Source organism: Pelmatolapia mariae, linkage group LG7 (assembly GCF_036321145.2).
Source record: "Pelmatolapia mariae isolate MD_Pm_ZW linkage group LG7, Pm_UMD_F_2, whole genome shotgun sequence".
Taxonomy (NCBI): Eukaryota; Metazoa; Chordata; class Actinopteri; order Cichliformes; family Cichlidae; genus Pelmatolapia; species Pelmatolapia mariae.
This window is the reverse complement of record NC_086233.1, coordinates 35,520,049-35,543,614: the sequence shown is the minus strand read 5'-3', so window position 1 is coordinate 35,543,614 and position 23,566 is coordinate 35,520,049. Positions and strand designations below refer to the sequence as shown.

General features: G+C 39.4%; 2 protein-coding genes across 3 annotated transcripts; one reads left to right on the top strand and one right to left on the bottom strand.

Annotated features, from left to right (window-relative positions):
* Window positions 1–10,133: 10,133 nt before the first annotated feature.
* On the bottom strand, window positions 10,134–11,768 carry LOC134632217 (5-hydroxytryptamine receptor 1A-beta). The gene has a single exon (XM_063480870.1). The coding sequence runs from the start codon at window positions 11,642–11,644 to the stop codon at window positions 10,394–10,396; it is 1,251 nt and encodes a 416-aa protein (XP_063336940.1). The 5' UTR covers window positions 11,645–11,768; the 3' UTR covers window positions 10,134–10,393.
* A 3,461-nt stretch (window positions 11,769–15,229) lies between these two features.
* Window positions 15,230–22,905, top strand: LOC134632215 (E3 ubiquitin-protein ligase RNF180-like). Of its 2 annotated transcripts, XM_063480868.1 has the most exons (9): window positions 15,230–15,337; window positions 16,130–16,192; window positions 16,829–16,921; window positions 17,355–17,450; window positions 17,584–18,216; window positions 18,973–19,101; window positions 20,015–20,279; window positions 20,377–20,475; window positions 22,100–22,905. In XM_063480868.1, exons 3-9 carry the CDS (start codon window positions 16,829–16,831, stop codon window positions 22,294–22,296), a joined length of 1,512 nt encoding a protein of 503 aa, XP_063336938.1. In that variant the 5' UTR covers window positions 15,230–15,337; window positions 16,130–16,192; the 3' UTR covers window positions 22,297–22,905. The 2 variants fall into 2 exon arrangements, with proteins under 2 accessions (XP_063336938.1, XP_063336939.1); XM_063480869.1 differs by lacking the exon at window positions 18,973–19,101.
* Window positions 22,906–23,566: the final 661 nt, after the last annotated feature.

Here is a 23,566-nt window from a genome sequence, read left to right as displayed (position 1 = left end):
CTCATCAGAGGTGATGTGAGCTGTAAGGGAACTAAAAACACGTGTGAAAAACAATTACCTAATTACTGTCACTGGCATCATTAGCCACATCTATTGTATTCTATTGTCTATGTATCCTGTTCATGGGGTCTGTAGGTTTTCACTCTTTTAAATAAAAAAAGAGAAAAATATTCAATATACTTCAGATATTATTTATGATAATTATTATCTATAACAGTGAGTAAAAGTGTTCTAAATCTTGCTTGGCTGTGTCTGACTGGTAGGAACAGTGTTTGCAGTGCTAAATAAAATGAAATACAGTTTCTGTCCCTACTTAACTCATGTAACTGTGTATCAGATAAAGGATCATTACTTACTGTGTCATAGTCGCCATTTGCTGGAACGAGTGTGACGACCATCACACAGTCCAGTGACCAGGTATCGATGACTTCACACATCATGCACTACAATTTTAATGCCTTGAGTTTAACAGATTGGACATCCCTATCTTGTTTTTGTAAACCAGATGGCACGAGAGAGGATGTTTATAACTTACACTTTCATACCAAAAGACTACAGATGGGTTTTTAGGTCAGTACAGCTAGTTTTGAATTCTGTGCCACACAGTTTATTGAAAGTAATAAAAAATATCAAAAATTAAAGACCTTATCCTTTCCTAAAAGCTGGATGCTGTATTTTTGTTATCGCCTAAGAACAAACGTGGTGTTAAACAATGAGGAAATGCTGAAAGGTAAATCTCAGTTACCGCTGGAATCACACAGTCAAATTCCAGAGAAGATTGCTGTCAGCTGTCTGCAATAAAAACAGACTTCCACCTTCACAATGTTTATATGTGTCCCAAAACATCCATACAGGCAGATTTAAGAGGCAGATGGAAAATGTCATGGATTGATCCATCCTTAATAACACAGGATGAGGACGCGTGGAAATTGCTTTCCCAAGCGACATAGACAATATTGTGCTTTGAACATTGAGAGAAATTTTCCATTCCTCTGAAGGAAAACAAAAAGGCTGTGCTATGACTCTGACGTTTTCGTCTTCCTTTCATTGTTTACAAATGAACCAGAATGCATGGACAAAACTACAGTTGGAGAAATGACGACTGCTTTTTTAAAATTAGTGACTAAATGCAAAAATCTTTGTGGAATCTATTTTTCCTTTGAATTCAGTTTATTTTTAATTTTTCCATATTCTTTTCTTTATAATTATCAATATTCACCATTTCAATTGCTGTAGCAAAGAACTTCAGAAATCCTTAATAACTTAGTTATTTCTTATCTTATAATCACCTCATTTGGTTGATGATTAAGCTTTTCTTTAAATGAGATTTTACTTGCCTGGGTCCACACTATAGACTGTATATTAAAGATGGATGAATCCACTGTAAAGTTTGCCCTAATGTTCGGGTTTTAGTCACCAGTTTTTTGAAACTTGATCAGATCAGCCAATGCCAGCAAACTTTATCAGCAAACTGCATCTAAAGCTTTCAATACAATGTCAAAAATAGCTGCTAACTAAGAAACTAATAATGTAAAAACATAGTAGCAATAGTAGGACAGCAAATCAGGGAAAAGTTGACTTAAAAGGATGAGAACAGGAGCTTAAACTGTAGGCCATGTCCCTCAGGGTGTCCTGTGGAAGTTCCTTTGGGAGTTGGCTGTTGGACTGCCAGTGCTGCTTATTGTCGCTGATTTGGTTCATAAATAAAGAGAGGAGGACTCTGTGTCTTCAGGATCTTGTAACTGCTTTTTGCAAACGATGCAGTCCTATTGGCTTTATCAAGTGGGGACCTCCTGCTTTAATTTGGCAACTTTGCAACCGAGTGCAAGGCAGCTAGTATAAGGAGGAACAGCTCCAAGTCTGAGGCCGTGGTTCTCAGTCAGAAAAAAGGTGGCGTATCCGCTCCAGTTTGGGAATGAGTTGCTGCCCCAATTGTATAAGCTAAAGTAGCTTGGGGACTTGATAACAGATGAGGGAAGGATGGAGCAGAAGAGTAACAACAGACTGGAGCAGGATGCTGAACTGATGTGTTATGGTGAGGAGAGAGCTTGGCATGAAAGAAAAAAGAGAAATTTATCAGTTGATCTACATCCCCACCCTCATCTATGGCAAGGAGCTGTGGGTAGTGATCAGATGAATGAGATTGCCGATACAGCAGTGGAATTAGCTTCCTCCGTAGGTGTATGGGCTCTCCCATGGCGATAAGGTGATTAACTCAGTCATTCAAGAGGAGCTCAGAGTAGATCAGCTACCACTTCACATCAAAAATAACCAGTTTTGGGTGGTTCTAACTGGGATGCTTCCTGGATGAGACGTTTCAGGCATATTCAGATGAGCCCCACACTGGAAAAAAAGAACGTGTTCTATTTATTTAATTCAATAGTTGCACACAGATGTTTTGCTTTGACAGCAACTTGAACAACTGAGATAAATTAACACTTAATTTTAAAACATTAGGTAATTTCTGTTTAATACACCCAAGATGCTGACAGAAATCCAAGAGATGGCCAATCTCCTTTTTTCAGTGCACCTCAAAATTCCTCGAAGTCCCCCCAGAAGAGCTGAAGCAGGTGGCTGGGGAGAGTTAGGAATGACGGATTGATGGATGGATATTCCGATTGCCAAGGATTTGGATTAGGGTTATGGTTAGGGCTCGAGTTGTCACACAACTTAGATCTCAGAGGGTTAAAAAATGTGGAAACATGTTAATAACACAGTCTGGACCCATTACAGGGAACTCAAGATCAAGAGGTTGAGAAAAAAAGGTCATCACATACAACTCTGCACATTCTTACTCCTTTTCCTTTATACACATGATAGTTACTCTTAACATCTTGTGCTCAATCTGCTGGAGATGAGATTGAACACCTGCTGAAGGTATCAAACAGCAAGACAACAAAGAAAGAGCTTCTGTTTGATGTCAAACTTAAAATGACGCCTGTGAAACCAAACAAAGTCACAGCGCTGACACCTGCTGCAGGTTCAGGAGGGTCAGACTGAGGCTCTAAGATTTATGAAAGGATTGAAGAGAGAGAGGAGCGAGCAGTGTCTGATTCAACAAAATGCAGAATAATACAGTGGTTTGGGCCTAATAATAGTTACAGACCATAATATCTCTTAAATCACTACTTGTTACACATTTTGTTTTCTATGCTGAATACTGGAAAATTTAATCTTCAACAGCCTGCTAAGATTTGATAAATCAGGTTAAGATATTAGATATGATACTGAGGATTTATCCTTTGCTTCAGTTCAGTTCAAATGCAGGATCGGAGCACTTAAATTCATTAAAACTTTGCTCCGGCCTCCAGTTGGCAAAGTTAATTTAATAAAGATGTACTCATAATGAGTCTTGACTTCATTACTTTTAGAGGAGCCCTGAGCTGCACACCGAACCATCACGACTTCACAGCAGAGGCTTCATTTGTTTACTTGCGCCTCCAGAAGAGACACTCGTGCATGACCAGGAATGTGTGTTTCACATGAACCCATCAACAGAAGCTTGATCACCAATGAAAGAACAGCTACACGTTCAGAACTCTGTAACTACACAGTGTGCTGCGATAAAAGAAGCAGGAGAGTATTATTTCTTACATTGCACACTCCAAAAAAAACTAAGGATTCTTCACACTCAAATAAAAATTATATAGTAAATTTGGTTAATTTATTTAAATAATTAAGGAAAATGTGCAATAAATGTGTATTAACTGAATGTATACCAAAGTAAATTTAATTTGACCATATTTAATTAAATGTAAGATTTTACATTGTACACACACAAACACACACACTATCATTATTATTATTATATACAAATATACAAAGCTTAAAGATAGAGTACATGAAATTACTGCATCATCCACTTCCTCCATATGATGTATAAATGTGTATGTGCTTCCCCCACAGGGACAGGATGATGAAGTTATAATTTTTTTAAAAAGCAGTTGAGAACTTCACCTTGATGAGAGGAAAGCATCTTTAATTCAGTTTAAAGATAGCCCTTGGATGAGGAGTGAAGACATGTTAAATATGCCTTCCCTACCCAAGATGACAGCTTTATTTATTATTAGACCTTGGTTAGCTAATGTTTTGGACCTCAGCCTGATTGAAATGCTTGGGCGGGGCCTGAAGAGAGCGATGTATATACGAATCCCCGCAAACTTCAATGAAATAAAGCAATTTTGTAAAGAAGAGTGGGCTGAAACTCTACACAAGTAGAGGGAAGACTTATAAACTCATACACAACAGTTGCTTCACATTTTACTGTGTGTAAATGCCTTTGACCTGCCAGGGTGGCAGATTACAATTGGTTTGGTAAAATCTTATGCATTTGCATGTTTGTTGTGCATTTGTCCCTTTTTGAATAAGATCAATATTAAATTTATGATTAAAGGAAGCAACATAGACTGAATTAATTTGGATGTTTTCCAAAGAAAATGTCATCCCATCAAAAAGTGCAAAAGCTGCTACACAACACATCTCATTAAATATAGTTTATGTACTTGCTCTTTATGAGTGAAACTCATAACAGAAAATTGAAGATTTGCAACAATGCTTTAAAAGTGTCAGTTCCTAGAAACAACCCTGAAAAAGATGAAGATTTATTTCCTATATAATATATCTTTAAAAATCTACTGTGAGCCCTGTTCTGAGTTTAATGCCTCGTTTTCTGAGCTGAACTCGTTAACAACAGTTTCAAGAAAGGAAAATTCAATAGACGAGGAGGCTTTATTTCGCCTTTGCTTCCCGTGAGGTTGTGAAAACCCATAACGTAATTCCTTTGACAGCAGAACGCCACAGGCAGCCCAGCAGGGGAAACACGACGGAACAGTTCAAGAGTGTATGGATGAAATTTAATCCACACTCTTCACCTCCTCCAGTATGCAGGCTGATTTACAGCCAAGTGCACTTGGCTGCAGTCTCTGGAGGTAGTGCAGTAAACCAAGCTGGAGAACACACTAGCATCCAAACAGTGTTTCAGTGGATGCTAACAGTGTTAAGGACAGAAGCACATTTTGTGCAGGACAAAATGTGCTTCTGTCCTGCACATTTTTAAGTGACCACTCAGGGAAAAGTTTAATGCTTTGCTCAGCAGGTTTTGCTGCTGGTGTTTTGAGAAATAACCTCTAAGAGATGATGACAAATGTGACTAATATGTTCATTCAGAGGGGGAAACCTTGAGCAATCAGCCGTCAGGGGAAAAAAAACACCTATTTTTGTTGGAGTTAAGATGACAAAGTTTGAAAGTTATTAGGACACACAAATTGGATGCCTCACTGTGAAGAGAAAAGATCATTAAGCATTATGAAAGACTAAAAATACTTCTTTATTTTTGATTCCCCCGTTGCTGTATATTTATGAATTAAGTAGGTACTTTATAGAACTTTGGATTTGTTTCTTAGGGAACTGCCTAAAGGAGTGATTCCTACTTCCCGTTATGCATCTCAATAGCATTTTTCTCTTCATTACTACCTACTAAAAACCCACATCAATCAAACTCTGTGAGTCTGTCCTAGTTTTAAAACATTTCTGCAACACTTCCAGGATATATCTTTAGATTTATGTAGTTTTATGTTAAAATATTTCAAAGTAAGACTGTTAAAATCACAAGTTTTAAAACTTTTCCAACTTCACTATACCAGCAAACATCCTGTCACCTGTCAATCTGCTGGGCACACCTAGGAGTCTTTAAACTCCACCCTTTTGACCTGCTAGGCCTTTTACCACTGTACTCCATATATAATGTAAAAGGCTATTCTGTCACTTGAATGTATGTTTGTGTTACATTACACCATGTATTCCTATCTTTAAAGAAATGTTAATACTAAGATGGTGGATGCATTAGTGACATAAGTTGATGTTATCCTAAATTAGTGAATCCTGTCAGTAGCATGATTGTATTGTAATATGAACAGTATTTAAAAAAACCACACAAAAATATGTAACTCCTTTTTTGTTTTTTTTTGTTTTTTTTCCTTTTTGTGCAATTTCTTCCATTTCTCTGTATTTTACTGGTATGCAAAGTCCTCTGCTTTAGCCAAAGTGTAATCTATCAGAATCCATGGGGATTCTGGAGGCTCTGTTGTGGCAAGCTAAAATAAATAGTAATAATCATTAATTTAAAAAATATATATGATGACAAATATATTTTGGGTATTCATATGGAAAAATAGAAAAGCCAATCTTTGTCTCAGTTTAGATATTCTTCATTGGACACAGATGGAATTATAACATGATCTCCCCAGATATTTAAACTGTGGCACAGAGAAAAAGCCACAAAGGCACATTAATTTTTGGCTCACTGTGTGAGAGAGCATCATTTCTTGTAATTAGTTTTTCAGGCCAGAAAAGAAATTTGACATGTAAACTTGTGAAGAGTTATAAAATATTCTGCATCATCCAAACTCATCATGAGAATTGTCTTGAAAACGTCCTTTGAGGAACTGAGCCAGAAAAAATGTAAATCTCAACAGTACTGTGCAAATGTTTTAGGCAGGTGAGAAAAATGCTGTAAACAAAGAATTCTTTGAAAAATGAAAGTGTTAATCATTTATTTTCATCAATCAACAAAATGCAGCGAATGAACAAAAGAGAAATCGAAATCAAATCAATATTTGGTGTGGCCACCCTTTGCCTTCAAAACAGCATCAGTTCTTCTAGGTACACTTGCACACAGTTTTTGAAGGAACTCGGCTGGCAGGTTGTTCCAAACATCTTGGAGCACTAACCACAGATCTTCTGTGGATGTAGGCATCCTCACATCCTTCTGTCTCCTCATGTAATCCCAGACACACTTGATGATGTTGAGATCAGGGCTCTGTGGGGTCCATGCCATCACTTCCAATACTTCTTGTTCTTCTTTATGCTGAAGATAGTTCCAAATGACTTTAGCTGTATGTTTGGGGTCGTTGTCCTGCTCCAGAATACATTTGGGCCCAATAAACAATCATTTATATTTCTCAAAGCATTCTTTGTTTACAGCATTTTTTCTCAGCTGCCTAAAACCTTTGCATTGTATTGTATATCTGAGACGTTTTGTTAAAACAAATACAATGACTGGCCACTCTGTTAGGTACACCTGTTTAGCTGCTCCTTAACCTAGATGTAATCAGCTGAGCATGGCTGAAACTAATTGCATTTAGGCATGTAGACATGGCCAAGATGACTTACTAGGGTTGAATCAGAGTAACAGAATTGTGGTGAAAATGTTACTTTGAATGTAGAGTTGTTGTGGGCTGGTCTGAGTGTTTCAGAAAATGCTGATCTGCTGGGATTTTCCTTCACATTTACCTGTAGGGTTTTTAGAGAATGGTCCAAAAAAACAGAAAATATCTAATGAGCGGCCATTCTCTGGGTAAAAAGCTTTTTTGATGACAGAGGAGAACGGCCAGACTGCTTCAAGCAAATAAGAAGGCAACAGTAACTCAAACAACCACTCATTACAACCAGGCTATGCAGAAGATCATCTCTGATTGTACAACACATCAAACCTTGAAGCACATGGGCTACAGAGGCAGAAGACCACACCAGGCACCACTCCAATCAGCTAAAATAATGAACAATAGATGATCTGAAAAAAAAACATTGTCTGGACTGAGTATGGATTTCTGCTGTTACGTTCACGTTGTTGGGTCACAATTTGGTGTAAACAACACGAAAGTGTGGATCCCTTCCATCGTGTAGCACCAGTTTAGGCTGGTGGTGCACTGTTTAAACGCCACAGCTTGGTGTTGTTTCTGACCATCTCGATGTCTTCATGACCACACTGTACCCATCTCCTGGAGTCTACTTCCTGCAGGATAACACACCATGTTACAGAGGTCAAATCATCTCAAACTGGTTTCTTGAACATGACAATGAGTTCAGTGAAGCAGTTTGAAATGGCCTCCACAGCCAAAACATCTCAATCAAACAGAGCAACAGGAGATTCAGGATGTGCAGCCACATAAAATCTATCATGTCAATATGAATCAAACTCACTGAAGAATGTTTCCAGCACCTCGTTGAACTGCAACGAAGAATTGTCAGTGGGTGTATATGTGGCTCTGTCTGTTTATAGAGAAAAAACAGTTAAGTTCAAATAAAAGTTAAATAGGATTTAAAGCATCTTCAGTTTCTATTCTTGAGCTCTTCCCTCTTTTTATTTTCTATTAAACTGAGCTTCTTCTTTAATGTCATTTTTTTTTTCATTTTCAGAGTTTGTTCATTCTGAGTAATTGTTTTCATTATATTGAAATATGCCACTTTTCATGTTTTAGCTGCCATAATTATGATTTCCCAACTTTTATTTGTTTTGGGGTTTTTTTGTTTAGATATGAGGAAGATTTCTGGAACTCTTATTGCTAGAAGACCACTTTTCAGCACCAGCCAATAAATAAATAAAATAAAATAATACACCTGCTTATTGTGTGAGGCAGCAGGCAGCTGTGGGCCCCTCATACACACCTCCGTGTTCCTGTGTCGCAGCAGGCCTTTGATCAGGTAATTGCCCCTCGGCCCCGGAGTTTGCATCCCCCATATGTCTCTATGGCGACCACCTCTTCAGCATCCATCTGCGAGCCGCCTTCACACCCCTTTTAAGATGGACTTATATGTTATGAAGCCACAAGTGAAGTAGCACCTTTTCCACTTAAGCTGCAACCTATTTGTGAAATCTCACATATGTGTGTGTTTATTTTTTGTCCCCTCTTTCCATGGGTTTGTCCATACATCCGGCACATGCAAAAAGCTCACACACACACACACCTCAGTGGAATGATGAAATGCATTTTTTCAGACTGCAATAAGGAAGCTTTTGTTTCACTCTGAATGCTTTGATGTAACACCCATACATGCATGACACGACATGATCAGAATGCAGGTGGCGCTCATAAGGAACCATTTCAGGACTCAGGAGTCTGTGTGAAGATGCTGTGCGGAGGGTGACATGTTTCAAATGGAAGGGATTAGATCCTGTAAGGAAGTGAGGTGCTTTTTTGACAGATTTAAATGCACAGCTGCCCCTTTAAATGTTCATTTTTAAGACCACTTTCCTCTTTAATGTCTGCAAGACCACATTTCAGTTTAATTCATTCCTGCTCTTGTAGAAAGAAATTCTCTAATTAGAGACACTCTTTCATCCATTTAAATATTCTCATTATATTTAGCATTAATTTATGGCCACATTTCCCAGAAATTCAGTTTCATCTATCTAATTTTCTCTGGGATTGATGTTAATACAGTATTCTGATTCTGATTTAAGATTATTTTTTTTTATTTAATAAACACCAAAATGGCATGACTCTGTAATGAGTCGGCCTCCAACAGGTCAGCAGTGGATGGAGAGGTAATTTAGTCATATTCAGACAGACGGATTAAAAAAAAAATCAAATCCACATGTGGAAGCTGCACAGTCACATCCTTAACTGTTGACAGCTTCTGCTGGGAAAAGTGTCTCATTATGCACCTTGCTTGAGGGCACTGCAGTAGATATTTAATGCCATCATTTGCATGCGCATGCATTGGTAGTTTATAGAAGCTGGGTGACAGTTATCATCAGAGACAATGAAAATCCTTCAGAAGTTGAAGGTTATGTTATTGTGACTAAATCCCTTTCTGTTTTGCTAATTGCCACATTATTGCATCCATTATTATTGCATCCATTATTAAAGTATGTAATAACTTACGGTGTAGCAGAGCGACATCATAGATACATGTCATTGTCCATAATTTAATGTCCAAAAAATTGTCGTCTTAGTTTGTTTTTTTTTAATTTTCTGTTGTTGTTTTTTAATTCAATTAACAGACCCCACAAAATGCTTCATATTCTTCTTCTTTCTTATTTTTTATACAGTAACATATTACAACAACCATCGCCTCAATGTTGTAATGTAAACCATCGGATTAAAATAACCCTAAAATTTTGACTGGCACCTGAGGAAAGCATCAAATTTCTAAAAGCTGGAAACACTATATTATTGATTTTTTGCCTAGTTAAAATGTTATTTGTTAATTTTAAATATCCACAGCTTAGCTACTGGAAACGTGGATTCACAGTTTCAATTCAATAAATTCTTCCTGACGCAGAATTTAAAAGTGTTAAAATAATGACTTCAGGGGAAAAAAGTATTACAAAGTTGTTTTTTTATTGGACATCAAAGAACAGGATGAGCAACACGGAGCTTGAATCAAACGATCACAGCTTTATCTATGCATAGGCTATAGACATCTCTGGAGATATTTAACGATGGTGATGAGCGGCAATAATCATTGTGAGCCCTCAGTTCTTGTTTCAGAACAATCTGGTCGCAGACTGTTGGTCTCTTTTTCACCTGGATGTCTCCAGATCAGCCCTCAGTGATCCGGTGAGTCTTGGTGGTGTCCCGGGCGCACACGCACGCGCCAACTTGAACCATCACGGTCTGCAAAAGTGACACTTGATGATTTTCTTGAAAGCGCTCTGAAAATCTTTGTTGAAGTACGCGTAAATGATGGGGTTCAGTAAAGAGTTGGAGTAGCCCAGCCAGTTAATGACATCCTCTAGCCAGCGGGGCATGTAGCACGACTCCTGGCAGAAAGGCATGACCAGGGCGACGATGAAGAAAGGCAGCCAGCAGAGGATGAAGGTGCCCATGATGATGCCCAAAGTCTTCACCGTTTTGCGCTCCCGTGCCAGCGCGATCTTCCTCTTCGCCTCCGTCGCTTTCTCGTGCCTGCTCTCGAAGAGCGGCACGGAGCTCGGGGTGTTGGGCAGCGGCAGGTTGCCTTTGGAGTTGCTGTGAACTTCGATGATCTCCAGAGACTCGCCGTCTTCGGCGTGTCTCACCGCGCCGTTGACACTCGGCAGCGGCCTGGGCTCCACGCTCCTTTTCCAGCTCTTGCCTTGTGCGTCTCCTTGGATCTTTTTATGGAAGAGCGCGGGAGAGAGCGCCAGGCAGGAGTCGGACACTTTCTTCTTCTCCGTTTTACGCACCGTCCTCCTGATGCGGAACCGGGCCGCTTTGAATATCCGCCCGTATAAAACCAGCATCAGAGTTAGCGGGATGTAAAAAGCCCCGAAAGTTGAGTATATTGTGTACCAGGGGTCTTGCCTTATCTTACACTGCTTGGGGTTCGCCCTGTCCTCTGCCATGCTGCTGGGCTGGGAGCGCATGATCAGCATAGGCGGCACGGAGATGGAGAACCCCACTAGCCAAGTGACGCTGATGAGGACCGCGGCTCTCCTCGGGGTCCTCTTCTTCATATAGTCTATGGGCTCGGTTATGGCCCAGTATCTGTCCAGAGCGATGGCGCACAGGTGCAGGATGGACGACGTGCAGCATAGCACATCCAGAGAGATGAAGATGTCGCACGGAATCTGCCCGAGAGTCCACCGATTCAAAACCTGGTAGAGCGCCGCCATGGGCAGCACCAGCACCGACACCATCAGGTCCGTGACGGCAAGAGAGCCGATCAGATAGTTGGCGACATTCTGGAGAGAGCGCTCCAGCGCGATGGCTGCAACCACGCACGCGTTCCCAAATATTGCGCACAGGATGAGCGCGCCGAGCAGGAAGGATGTGACCACTTGATAGCTGAGTTTCACCTCCTCGTCTTCTGGTTTTGGAGCTTTGTTTGAAGAGTTGTCGAGTTGAAGCCAGGCGGTCGTGTTGTTTGTGCCCTCCATCGTTGGGCCACTTCGATGCGACTGGAGAGGTTCTACTCTGCAGAGCGCATGGCACGGGAACACCGTGAAGAGCGCATAGCGGTCAGCTGGTCTAAGCTTGTCAGCTGGAAGAGAGGCTGTAAACTGCGAGTGTTGGCTGCTGATGGAGAATGATGCTGCGGTTTTATACCGGTGATGGAAAATGCGTCATTTCTGTGTGAGGCTGTAACAGAGGCATGGTTGTGTCTGTTTAGTCCACAGCGCAGGCAGTGAAGGTGTAGGAGCTGTGAAAAAAACACAGTAGTTTCCTTTTACTCCGTGGTCTCCAGACTGCAAGTGGATTAAGATTTATTTATTTATTTAAACTTTATTGAAAAAAGTGGATTTGCTCATTTTTGCATGGCCTAAAATTAAAATCTTTTTTTAATTTAAAACAATTTCAGTTATTGTTTCAACTCAATACGAGTTGATATGAAATATGTTTTTCTTCCTGTGTATTTCATTTGTGGCAGTCGTCTGCTTTCAGCACCACGATCAGCGCAGTGCAGTCAATCTGAGATGTCACACTGCCACCCGGCGTTGATTCACTGTCACAACACATAAACAATTATTACATTTTTGTTATCTTAAGCTTCAAACGCCTTCAAAATAAAAAGTAAAATAAAATAAAATAATTAAAAAGTTTGGCCATTGTGCCAGATTGTTATATTATTATGACACTGTATTATTTTCATTCAGTTGTTCAATGTTGAAAACGAAAAAACGTCAAGTACAATATAAAAAGTACTGCTTTGCTGCACCTCCACGAGCTTTAATGAGAGCCTAAAATCTTTGAGTAATTCCATATTGTTTCCTCTATTTGATTTGGAAAAAATTATGTCATTAATTTAAATAAATATTTAAAAGTCATGAAAGTTTAGCTGGATCTGTGACAGACATAAACATTGGACAACCAAACAACTTTAACAGGGGGGCATTTTCCCTACATCACTTTTCTGTTCCATTAAAGGCAAAATTAACTTTTATTTTAAGTATCTTTTATGTGTGCTGTTGCACTTACACACTTTGTCCACAAATCAGAGGTTATAAACTCAGATGCACAACAGCAAAATTACATGCAAAACTGGAGTGCAGGATGAGTTCCTGTATAATTAATAAACTCATACATTGTGTCATCTGTGTCACAGGTTACACAATGTCAAGTATAAACAAGGATAAACATCCTGCTTTAAATCATAAATTACCTGCATTAGTATACAACCATTTGCACTCACTGGCCATTTTATTAGGAATACACATGGCAGGAACTTGATGCTTTTACCCATGCAGACATGGTCAAGGTGACCACCTGAAGGTCAAACTGAGCATCAGAATGGGCAATAAATGCAATTTAAGTAACTGTGAAATGTGGAAAGGGTGTTTCTTAGGTCTACGATTGATCTGGTTGGTTTTGAGTATTGTAGGTTTATGATTCTTTTGGGGTTTGAATATTGATTTATGGTCAAGCTTTCTATCATTTTTTCTTTTGAGTTTGTTATTATTGCTTCTTGCTTTTTAATTTCTTTTTTATGCTTCTAGTTCTTTGTTTGTCGCTTGATGATGTTAGGTCTCTTTCATGTCCATTCTGTCCAAGCCTCATCTTTGTGTTTTGTCCTTATTTTTTTCTCAGGTGAAGTCAGCTTTTTCTCAATGTTTACCTTTCTGTCCTTGTGTCAGGTTTTGTGGTTTGAGTCCGTGTCTCAGTGTTAGCTTCTGTTTAATTTTGATAATCTCTTGTGTTTTGTATTAAGTTCTTCTTCCCTTGTCTATTCTTCTGTGATTAGCATCAGCTGTGCTCCCACCTGTTTTCTCTTCCCTCATTACCTGGTGTGTAGTGTGTGAGTCTCCCCTTGTCCTTTCTTATGTTCTCCCTCTATGTTGTATCCTTCTGTTCCCTGTATTTTTAAGTTTTCCATGTGTTTTGCTCCGGCCTTGCTCCATGTATGCTTTGTTCTTAAGCTGAGTTTAAGTTACTCTCCCAAGTAAGTCTCCCAAGTCCTGTGTTTCGGTCTTTACCTGTCACATAGCATTTCATTACAGTTAGCGCCAGATGAGTATTTTAGAAACTGGTGATCTACTGGAGTTTTCCTGCAAAACCATGTCTAGGGTTTATAGGGTATGGTTCAAAAGAGAAAATGCTTTGTTGATGCCAGAAATCGGAGAAGAATGGCCAGACTGCTTCGAGCTGATAAGACAGAAACAGTAACTCATGTAACCACTGTATGCAGAAGAGAATTTCTGAATCCAATCAAAGCTTGAAGCGGATGGTCTACATCAGCAGAACACCAGCCAGCTAAGGACAGGAAAGTGAGGTTTCAAAACTGGAAAATGCAAGACTGGAAAAACCTCACCTGCTCTGTTAAGTCTTCTGCTGAGACATTCACAGGGTAGGTCAGAATTTTGCATCAACAACATGAAAGCATGGATCCATGCTGCCTTCTATTAAAGCTCTGGGCTGGTGGTGACTTTTTTTCTTAGCATACTTTGAGCACTTCCGAAGGACAAAGAGGGTAGCATATTGTGGAAAGGAGAGAAATTTTCTCAATGTGCACAAGTGGATTAATGAAGTCACCACACACGAGAACACCTGGAGTCACAGACGAGAGCAGAAATTCACAGCACTGCAGTTTTTTAAGTCAAAAAAGGAAACTAGTATTTCTCAAAATCTGACTTTTATAGTTTGTATCCTCAGTCACACTCTTTCCCTCCATTGCTGCTGCAGGACTAAGCTTGATCTTTGTGTGCGTTGCAGCGTGAGCGTTTAAGTCTGTCATTACAAAACTGTAAGAATCTCTATGTTTTACTCACAGATGTAAAAACATATCAGTAGATTTCATCTGAGGGGACACAATGACCTTACTGGACTCCCAAGGCCAACCCATAAAAGTAACATAACACTGTGTTTAGCTATTAAACAAAATCAGTTTTATTTTGTGATTTACAAATTAAATTGTTAAAGAATAAATTAACATCCCGCAAGTCTGGTGACTGCTTATTCCTCAGGCTCAGAGTTAAATATAGTTTTGTATTTTCTAATAATTTGTTGTTATTTTATTTGATCTCTTTAAAATTTAGTTCAGTTCCATTTTAGTTTTTGTTTGACAATGTTTGGTTTTTAGTTTAGCATTTGTTAGTTTCTGTCTTTCCAATTATTGCTGCGTGCAATGACATGTCATAGTTAAGACTAGTAGAGGTATTATTAGAATAACACAATTTTTGAAAGTGTGTCATAGTATTGTAGACATCCAGAGTCTCAGTAAACTTGTCTTTCAGTGACTCATCAGGCAACTTGTAATATTTTTTTAACCAAACTAAAAATTACTTAAAGATCTGTCCTCTATATTTTCATTTTATTTTAGTTTACAAGTTCTCAATTTTTTTATTCAAGTCTAGATTTTATTTCTGTTTAACGAAAATCTCTTTTTACACGTGGTTTTAGATTTTAGTTTAGTTATCTACAATAACTTTCCTCAGGCTTAATAAACACTGAAGTTGAAGCGACAGCAGCGGCCTGCTGCGCTTTTCTTTTCTTTACGGTCCTTTTTGGCCTATTAGACGTCCCGTTGAGCGCTTTTCATGACGTCACAGAGCTATTTAAACTCCTAAAGCCGAGAAATACTTTACTTTGTTTTATTAGGGTAGCGTGTGTACCTAGCAAAGACGTCTATCTTAAGGGTAAGCTTAGTTTATAACAGTTGTCGAAATGTTCTTCGTTGTATTTGGACCGAAGCCGCTGTCGTTTAATAGGGCTCAGTAGCTAACTAGCGGCACATTTTATTGTTTTACTTGAATTATATGTTTTTCTTATTTCATCGAAACTGTTAACTTTAAACTATGCACGTTAAGCGAAAAGAGGGGGGGAAACCCGTAATGTTGCCCTCGTAGTTTAAACATCGATAGTGAGAAGTTTGGTTGTCCAAGGCTGACTGGTGATCTTTGTGTTGCCGTCCACAGATCCGTTATTTTCATGTGTGTTGTGCACGCCAGCGTGCCTGTAGAGTATCCTTTCTTCTTTTAGTGACTATTTAAAGATTGTTTGGAGCCGCAAAGCACCTGTGAGCGTTAAAAAATAACGTTAAATAAGAAATACTTATTACCACTAAAGTTTGGAAATTGCTGTGGTACAGCAGCCAAAACATGAAAAGGCCACGTGGCTCAATATAGCAAACATTATAACAGAACTACATAAAATAAAAAATACACTAAAGGTCATTTATACAAGAGCTTAAAAAACCCCTCTAAATAAGACACAATAAAGAGCTAAAATCTAGAATAAGTAGCACGTATTGTGCTATGAGGCGGTAACGATACTTTCTGTAGTGTTCATCTTCATCTCCAGTAGGTGGTGTAGAGGGTTATCAGATCAATAGCTCACCTTTTGATCACCTCTTTGTCAGCTGATCGAAGAATCCATATAATCCATGTGACAATAAAAGTGTTTTGATTTTTGAAACATCTCATGTCCAGGATTCATCACATTGCTTCTCAGTGCTCAGATTAACGTCCCTGTCGATCCAAAAAGTCCTGAAGGTGAGTGAAGTCGCACAGGTTTAACTTAGTTAACTGTAAAACCCTTGTTCATCCATATTATTGTCCAAATGCTTAACAATCCTTCTGATGACTGCTGTAACAGCTCCCGCACCTTCCAGGATTACAGGCCTAGCTTTGAGTCAGTTTAACTTTGCACCTTAAATACCAAACAGTAATATCCACGTATTTGCTGCAAACTATAAATTTATTTTTTTTTATCATCAAAATGAAACAGCTGTGGACCAGATGGAGCCTATATCTATTTGCATGTGTAGGCTACTTCCAAAGGGAGTAGCTTTAAAATGATGTGAGCCACTTCAGATCCTATCTGGATCCACATCAGCAAGCGATTGAACTAATTGATTTCCAGCCTCCAACCTTTGACTCAGAAATCAATCTCTGTACATGTGGTTTTCCTAATGTCTATAGAGCATCTGGAGGAGAGATGGGAGGAGGGCTCTTCAAACAACCAATTGTTTGTATTCACAGCTGATTATTTCAGCTGACAGTTTGAATGTCCAAATATTTTTGTCATTAGTTTTGTTTTGATTTGTTTTTTTGTCCTTTATTTGAGAGTCAGGACCAGTGCAGGTGAGTTCATCATTATGTATTGACAGCCTTTGTCACCATGTACAGATGGAGGACCCACTGCAGGAAAATATGCAGAGATCCATGCTGCGCTGCAGGAAGTGTCGGAAAAGCATCATAGACTCAACATGTTTGTTAACGGTAACAGTTTATTTTAAAATCCTAAATGTGTTTTCTTTCATTAACTTCATAGTTTACTTTAGGAGACGTTTTATGGTATTTGATTGGGAAATTAATGTGTGACAGAAGCTAAAACAAAACGCACAAAAAAGCAAATTTGGCCAACTCTTTTAATGCTGCTTCAGTTCATTGAGGTTTATGGACCAGACCTCAAACTAATAGAGCTCTAGTCCACAGATGTACAGAGGAGTTCATGGTCGACTCAATAACTAAAGGTGCTTAGGTCCCATGGCTGCAAAACAAGCCCAAATCATCACCACCTCCACCACTGGACTGTAGAAAGTCGTGTGAAAACATCCTTTCTCACATGGCACTAACTGGCTATCAGTACCTGATAAGCTGTTTTTACATGTAAACCGTCTCAGCTGTCTGTGTGTTTTTTGCTTTGGAGCAGATTCCAGACACAGATGAAGCCTCTGCTGATGTTTGCAGTATTTGGCACCTCGATATTGACACATTGCCAGAGTGGATTTTGACCTCAGTTCACCAAGTAAGTGTGACCAGTGTGAACAAGGATAATATGTCAACATTTTTTTTAAAGCTGTGTTCACTGTTATTGTTGGAAGAGGAGCGAGAAACTGAAAAAAGTTAATCATTAAGCTTTGTTCCTTTGGTGTTCCCAGACCCAGTGGACTGCTGGAAAACTGAACTGCCAGAATTGTAGAGCTCGCCTGGGAGGCTTCAACTTCATTAATCGCAGTCAGTGTCCCTGTGGCACTGACGCCTCCATTCACTTCAGCAAAAGCCGCCTGGATTACGACCACAAGCACTCCATCCTGATCGGCCAGCCTTTAAGGTCGAGGCTCAACAGGGGACAGATGGACGTTTCTCAGAATCACGAGGAGAGGGCTGAGTTTAACACGACTACACTGGATAGATTTCAGGATTTTAACTGTGCTGCTACAATGCCTCATGAGAGTCCTATGGAGGCCTCAAATCCACAAACTGATGGACAAACTCCTGTAGAAAGAGAAAATGCTCTCTGGAAGAGTGTGCCAGCTTCCTGTGGTCGTGATTTTTACCCTGATGTTGTCTCACATCCTGCAAGCGAGCAGCTTCACACAGATGGTGAAGCCTCTTCATCTGTTTCTGAGGGTACGCAGCCGCCTCTGGATCAGCATCTCCTGCTAACTGAGGAGGGTGTCGAGTCTTCTGTAGAGACTGCAGCTCTCTGCGACGAGGTTTCTGATCCTGCTGTGTTTCTCAGAAGGAGATGGATCTCTGACAGTGTCTCTGAGCATGAAGAAGAACCAGTGGTATATTCATTTTTTTTTCTCTCTCTCTCTGTTTGGATTTATTGTAAACGGTCTTTAACCTGCCAGACCACGTGATGTCTGATTACGTGTGAGTACAGAGTAGTAGAAGTAATGGTCAAGTGAATTCTCGACTCTTTTACTGACTTTCATCCCAAAACCACACTGAGTATTTCCAGTGTTCAGAATGCATCTGAATTTGGGAGGGGGGGCTGAAACCTTGGCAAGGTTATTTCCCATTTTCAGTCTAACTTAGCAGCCAAGAGAGTTTTAAGGCACGGTTAACCTCATTCTCATACAGCAATGTATGCTGTAGCCTACCATAGCTGGTGGGCAGATAACTTCCAAAGTGAGCAGCAAAGTGGTCCAATGGGATTGTCACCTACAGCAAGAAGGTCCTGGGTTCAAATCCAATGACTAGGACCTCTGTGTGAGGTTTGCATGTTTTCCCCATGTCTGCGTGCTCTGGCTTCCTCCCACACTCCATAGACCAGCATGTTGGGTTAAACTGTGATTCTAACTTGGCTGTAAGTGTGAATGTGGGTGCAGCTGGTTGTTTTTCTCTCCGAGTTAGCTCTGTGACAGATTGATGACCCTGTGCTCCCAACCTCTTGCCCCCTGATAGACTGGAAAGGCTCTAGCCCAAACTTGTGGTTAAACTGTCTGCTTGCATACCAGTGAAAAAAAGAAAATTCACTAGCTGATAGATTCTGTTGTTTGAGCTGCTAAATAAGTGACACATGTGTGTTATTGTCTCAGCCTCAAACCTCTGTGGGCTCCCCACCCTCAAACAGCCTTAGCAAAAGAGAGAAGAACCATCTGAAGAGTGTGAGACGGAAACAAAGGAGGAGAGAGAGATGGCTGCAACACCAGAAGGAGAAAGCACTGGTGAGAGAGCAAAGTTCACACTGAGTTAGTGTCAGTATGAAGGATGCAATCAAGTGGCAGCTGCTGTGGCTGAAAAAGGAAGCCAACATAGAAGTGCTGAAAACTGCAGCTTCTCCAATGATTCCTTCATTCTAGCTCAAAAAGCAGGGCAGTCACCATTATCATGGTAAAATACCCCAAAACATTACAGCATAAAAAATCTGTTTGGCACAGAAAGGGGGCTTTGGCCTCTGTGGATAGTTTTCCCTTCATAACAACTCTATTTTAAGACTGAAACTTGAGGCTGTGGCTGCTTTATCTGATGGGGCTGATAGCTCTGCTGGACTTCACCTCGGTGTTTGTATGTTGGTGACTTTTAGATGCATTTTAATAAAATGATCTGATTTGGCTTGCTGTGTACAGATGGAAGACCAAATGCATGAAGGCCGTGCTTCAGTTGTGGTTAGCAAAAATCTGGTGTTTTAGTAGTCTGCTGTTTGGCACTAATCAGCTGAAGTGCGTTTCCCTGTGGTGTGCAAAAGTCTGTGAACTGAAGCGACATGGTAAAGAAGAGTGTGCCAAAATTCCTCCACAATGATGTGAGAGACTGAGTCATACAGAAAATCATTACTTAAAGTTGCTGTTGAAGGTGGTTCTAGATGCTGTTGAATCATGGAGTGTAGTTTTTCATATGACTGCCTGGAGTCCTGTGAAAACTTTCAGACATAACTGTATCCGTAAGTGTAGAAAAGCACTATATAAGAACCAGTGCCGTTACCATATGCATGTAATAATGAGCAGGACTTAAATTATTTTAGATACAAGATTCAAAATGTGATCTGGGCAGTTTCTCCTCCAAAGTATGCTTGTAGAAGCGTTTTTTTCCCTCCGCTGTTTGGGAACAAAAAATAAAAACTCGGATGTTTATGTCCAGGCTGAACGTGTGAGAGTTTTGCTGCTGGATGATGATGATGATGAGGAAGAGGAGGAGGAGGAGGAGGAGGAGGAGCACCAGGAGAACAGGGAGAACCTCACCTGTGCCGTCTGTCTGGATGTCTACTTCAGTCCTCACAGAAGTCAGGCCTGTGGTCACGTCTTCTGCGAGCCATGTCTTCGTGCACACGCCATGAACAGCGGAAAGGACAAGACCACCTGCCCTCTCTGCCGGGATGTCATCTTATACACCAACTTACAAACCGGTACGTTTATTAGCTCGCTCTTTCTGTTCAGAATAGCAAACATTTTCTGGTGAGGATATGCTCTTTAGTTTGTCCCCTGTTCTGTCTTCTTCTTCAGAGCTCGATCAAAGGGCAAAAACCCTTTTCCCAAAACTTTACGAGGCTCGCAAGCGTGAATTTGAGGCTTCGCCGTGTGCATCATGGCCTCTGCCTGAAGGTGAGAAGCTTTGCTGTTTAGTTTAATTTGTTTTTATTTGACTAGGAAGTGTTTCCAGTGTAATACTGTGACAGAAAAGTCTGGATTATCCAGTTTCTGTGAAGGTTGACAAAAGCAAAAATGCATGAAGTAGTTTTCAATCTCAGCTCACATTGCATCAGGACCTTGGTTCTGAGGAAGCAATAAATGGTTGCTTTATCGCCTTGCTTTAGCGTCTGTAGGGTATTTTATCTTTACACAGCTGGTTGTAAACTGTTAAAACAATAACTGAAACTAGTGTTAAAATCAGTATAGTTAGGTTTGCAAACCAGGTAGAGCATTCCTCCACTTAAAAGCTTTTAGTCTCTTATGGTGGATAGATGATTCGATTCAATTTTATTTATACAGCACCAAATCGCAACATCAGTCACCTCAAGGTGCTTTATATTGTAAAATAGACCCCACAATAATACTGCCTGTGATAACTGTGACACCCAGAGAAAGAAGCATCAGAACTTAAAGTTTTGGAATGTGACCACTTCTGATTTGACAATAGATATTTATGTCTATGGGAAATATATAATTTTTAATTCTTTAAATGTAACACACTTATGTACACTTGGGGTTGTGGTATATGTATGTATTCACTTGAACCTCTTAGCTGTGTGCCTGAGGTGACCATATTGGAGTTACTCCCTCTTACTCACAAACAAATCCAAGAGAAGATGACACTGTGTGAAACGGAGGAGTGTGTGGAGCAGTCTGAAGCCTGAGCTTCTGGTTTCTCGATTAGGGCATAAAACCATAATTATGTTTGTTTTGAGATCATGATTATTTACCACTATTATGCTCACTTTTTTTCTTTGAGCTTTAATTAAAATTCAAATGAAATAATCTCAAAACGTTAATAAATAAATGAACTAAACCTTTCACAGCAGCCTGGCAACGAGTGAATCTGGACTTTCTTGGAGAAACAAGAGTAAAAGAAAAGTTTGCTGAAAGACAAAAGGAGTAAATTATTGAACAGAATTCAGTTCAGTCATTTTGTTTTAATACTTGTTATAAATCCAAATTAATTACTCAGATAACCTCTATTATTTTTACATGTTCAGACATGCCATGTCTAATGTGTGTATCTAGCACTGGAACAGTAATATAACCTAAAATAAGGGAAAAAACCAGAGTCCCATTAAAAAATGTCTGGTTTTCTAACTTGAATTCTTTATGTAGAGCTCCTTATGTTATTACAGATCAAAAGTAAAGGAAAGAAACTGATGAGGGATTGAAGGATCTGAAAGTTGTGAATAGACTCAGGCAGAATTACCAGATGAAGGTTTCTGGCTGAGGAAATGACGCTTATCTGCCGAATGACTTGAATATTTTCATATGTTTGTCTGTTTCATCTAAAAGCTAATCATTGTTTTATAGGTTTAATATTCTTCCACTTTTTAAAATTCTGCTCTTATCAAAGGTTTACTTGTGTTTGGGTTTTTTTTTCATTAAACATGTATCACTTTGTAAAATATAAAACTTGTATTTCTGTTGTTTAAAAGAATAACATTTTGAACCTCGGCACAAATAATGACATTACACACAAATTTTGATTGGTCACTAAACGTGGAACATTTCATCTCTTTCTCATTAGGTATCAGAGACGAAGATTTTCCCGTGCTTCATTTTTACGGACTGCAATCGGACCACATTTCATTAAAGATATTTTTTGTCATCAGCTACATCCTGTGCTGTTTCCTGGTTCTAGCGTTCCTCTGGTTTATCCTATTCTTCTATTGGTTTAGACCTTATGGTCTAATTCCATCATGTTTTGCAGGTTACGCCTGTTGAATCGCATGTCGGATGTTAATAGAGTCTGGGAATACTTCCAAAACAACAGAGGGCATGTGAGACATTTGCAGAAATTGTTGGGAAAAGTTTACAGTATTGAGTGTGATTAGGGTTTAATAACTACCTAATTACTTTAAAAATCTTCAGTCTGATGATTTTTGTCATGCTAACACAACAAAGCACAGAACTGCAAAACTGAGCTTCTTGTGTCATGTTCAATAAGGTCACTTGACAGCAATTTGAATTTTGAATGCCATATTTCTTAAATTAAAAGGTGACCAAGCTTTGAGGCATCACCTGAAGACGACCGTATCAGTGTTTTTATTTTTTTCAACCATGTGCTGGTCTTTAATTTCTGTCTGTCATGTTTCACAACAGATACTCGTATGGATGTAAAAAAAAAATTAAAAAAATTGAATGTAAGTACATATCCTAGCTCTGTGTTTGTGCCTTGACTTATGTACACTTCATCCAAACTGTGAAGCACTTTGTGTTTTCAAAAGTGCCATCCAAAGATCTTGCTGCTGTTCTATTTTCTGTATTAAATGTACAGAGACACGCTGCTTCTGTGAAATGTAATCCATACCAGGAGTCTCAATAAAGGTTAGCTGGCTGGTTTTTGGTTGAAAATGTGTTTTTATTTATGGTTTTTAACTCATTGGAAAATGCAAAACTATAATAACTCTGCTCGGCACACCTGTTTTTGGCACTTTCTCTCATTCTTCTCAGAACCTCTCAAGCTCTGTCAGGTTGGACGGGGAGTGCTGGTGCACAGCAGTTTTCAGATTTTTACAGAGATGTTCAGTCGAGTTAGTCTGGGCCCTGACTGGGCCACTTAAGGGCGCTCAGAGTGGTCCCAAAGCCCCTCCTTTGCTGATTTAGCTGGGTAAAGAGAGACAAACACCTGGTCAGGAGCAGGTTTTAAATTGTGGTTTAAAAATGGCTGAAGCACCATGTAATTAAATGATTAAAATTCTCTGCTGTCGCAATGTCGTTCTTTAGTAAAACCACAATATAAAGCACAAAATGTGCATTGCGTAGTTGCATGCATTAATGTGGTGATGGAGAAAATCTATACATGTTCTTATACTTGATTCTAAGCTAAATCAGTATCTGCTGACAAAGTAAAGCCCTAAATCACCATATTAATGGTTTTCTGTCCCAGTAGATTTCTGCATTTTACTGTTACATTTGTTTTATTCATTACAGATTTTTATCATCATTAATTGTGAGTCTGATTGGCGTAGGCAGTACTCGGAGAGCATTTTGG

Bases quoted from the DNA above. Each gene is read 5' to 3' on its own strand.
- LOC134632215 (XM_063480868.1), top strand. From the start codon at position 16,829: ATGGAGGACCCACTGCAGGAAAATATGCAGAGATCCATGCTGCGCTGC. The intron at 17,451-17,583 runs GTAAGTGTGACC...TGGTGTTCCCAG, and splicing joins TTTTGACCTCAGTTCACCAA to ACCCAGTGGACTGCTGGAAA. The intron at 18,217-18,972 runs GTATATTCATTT...TTATTGTCTCAG, and splicing joins AGCATGAAGAAGAACCAGTG to CCTCAAACCTCTGTGGGCTC.
- LOC134632217 (XM_063480870.1), bottom strand. From the start codon at position 11,644: ATGGAGGGCACAAACAACACGACCGCCTGGCTTCAACTCGACAACTCT.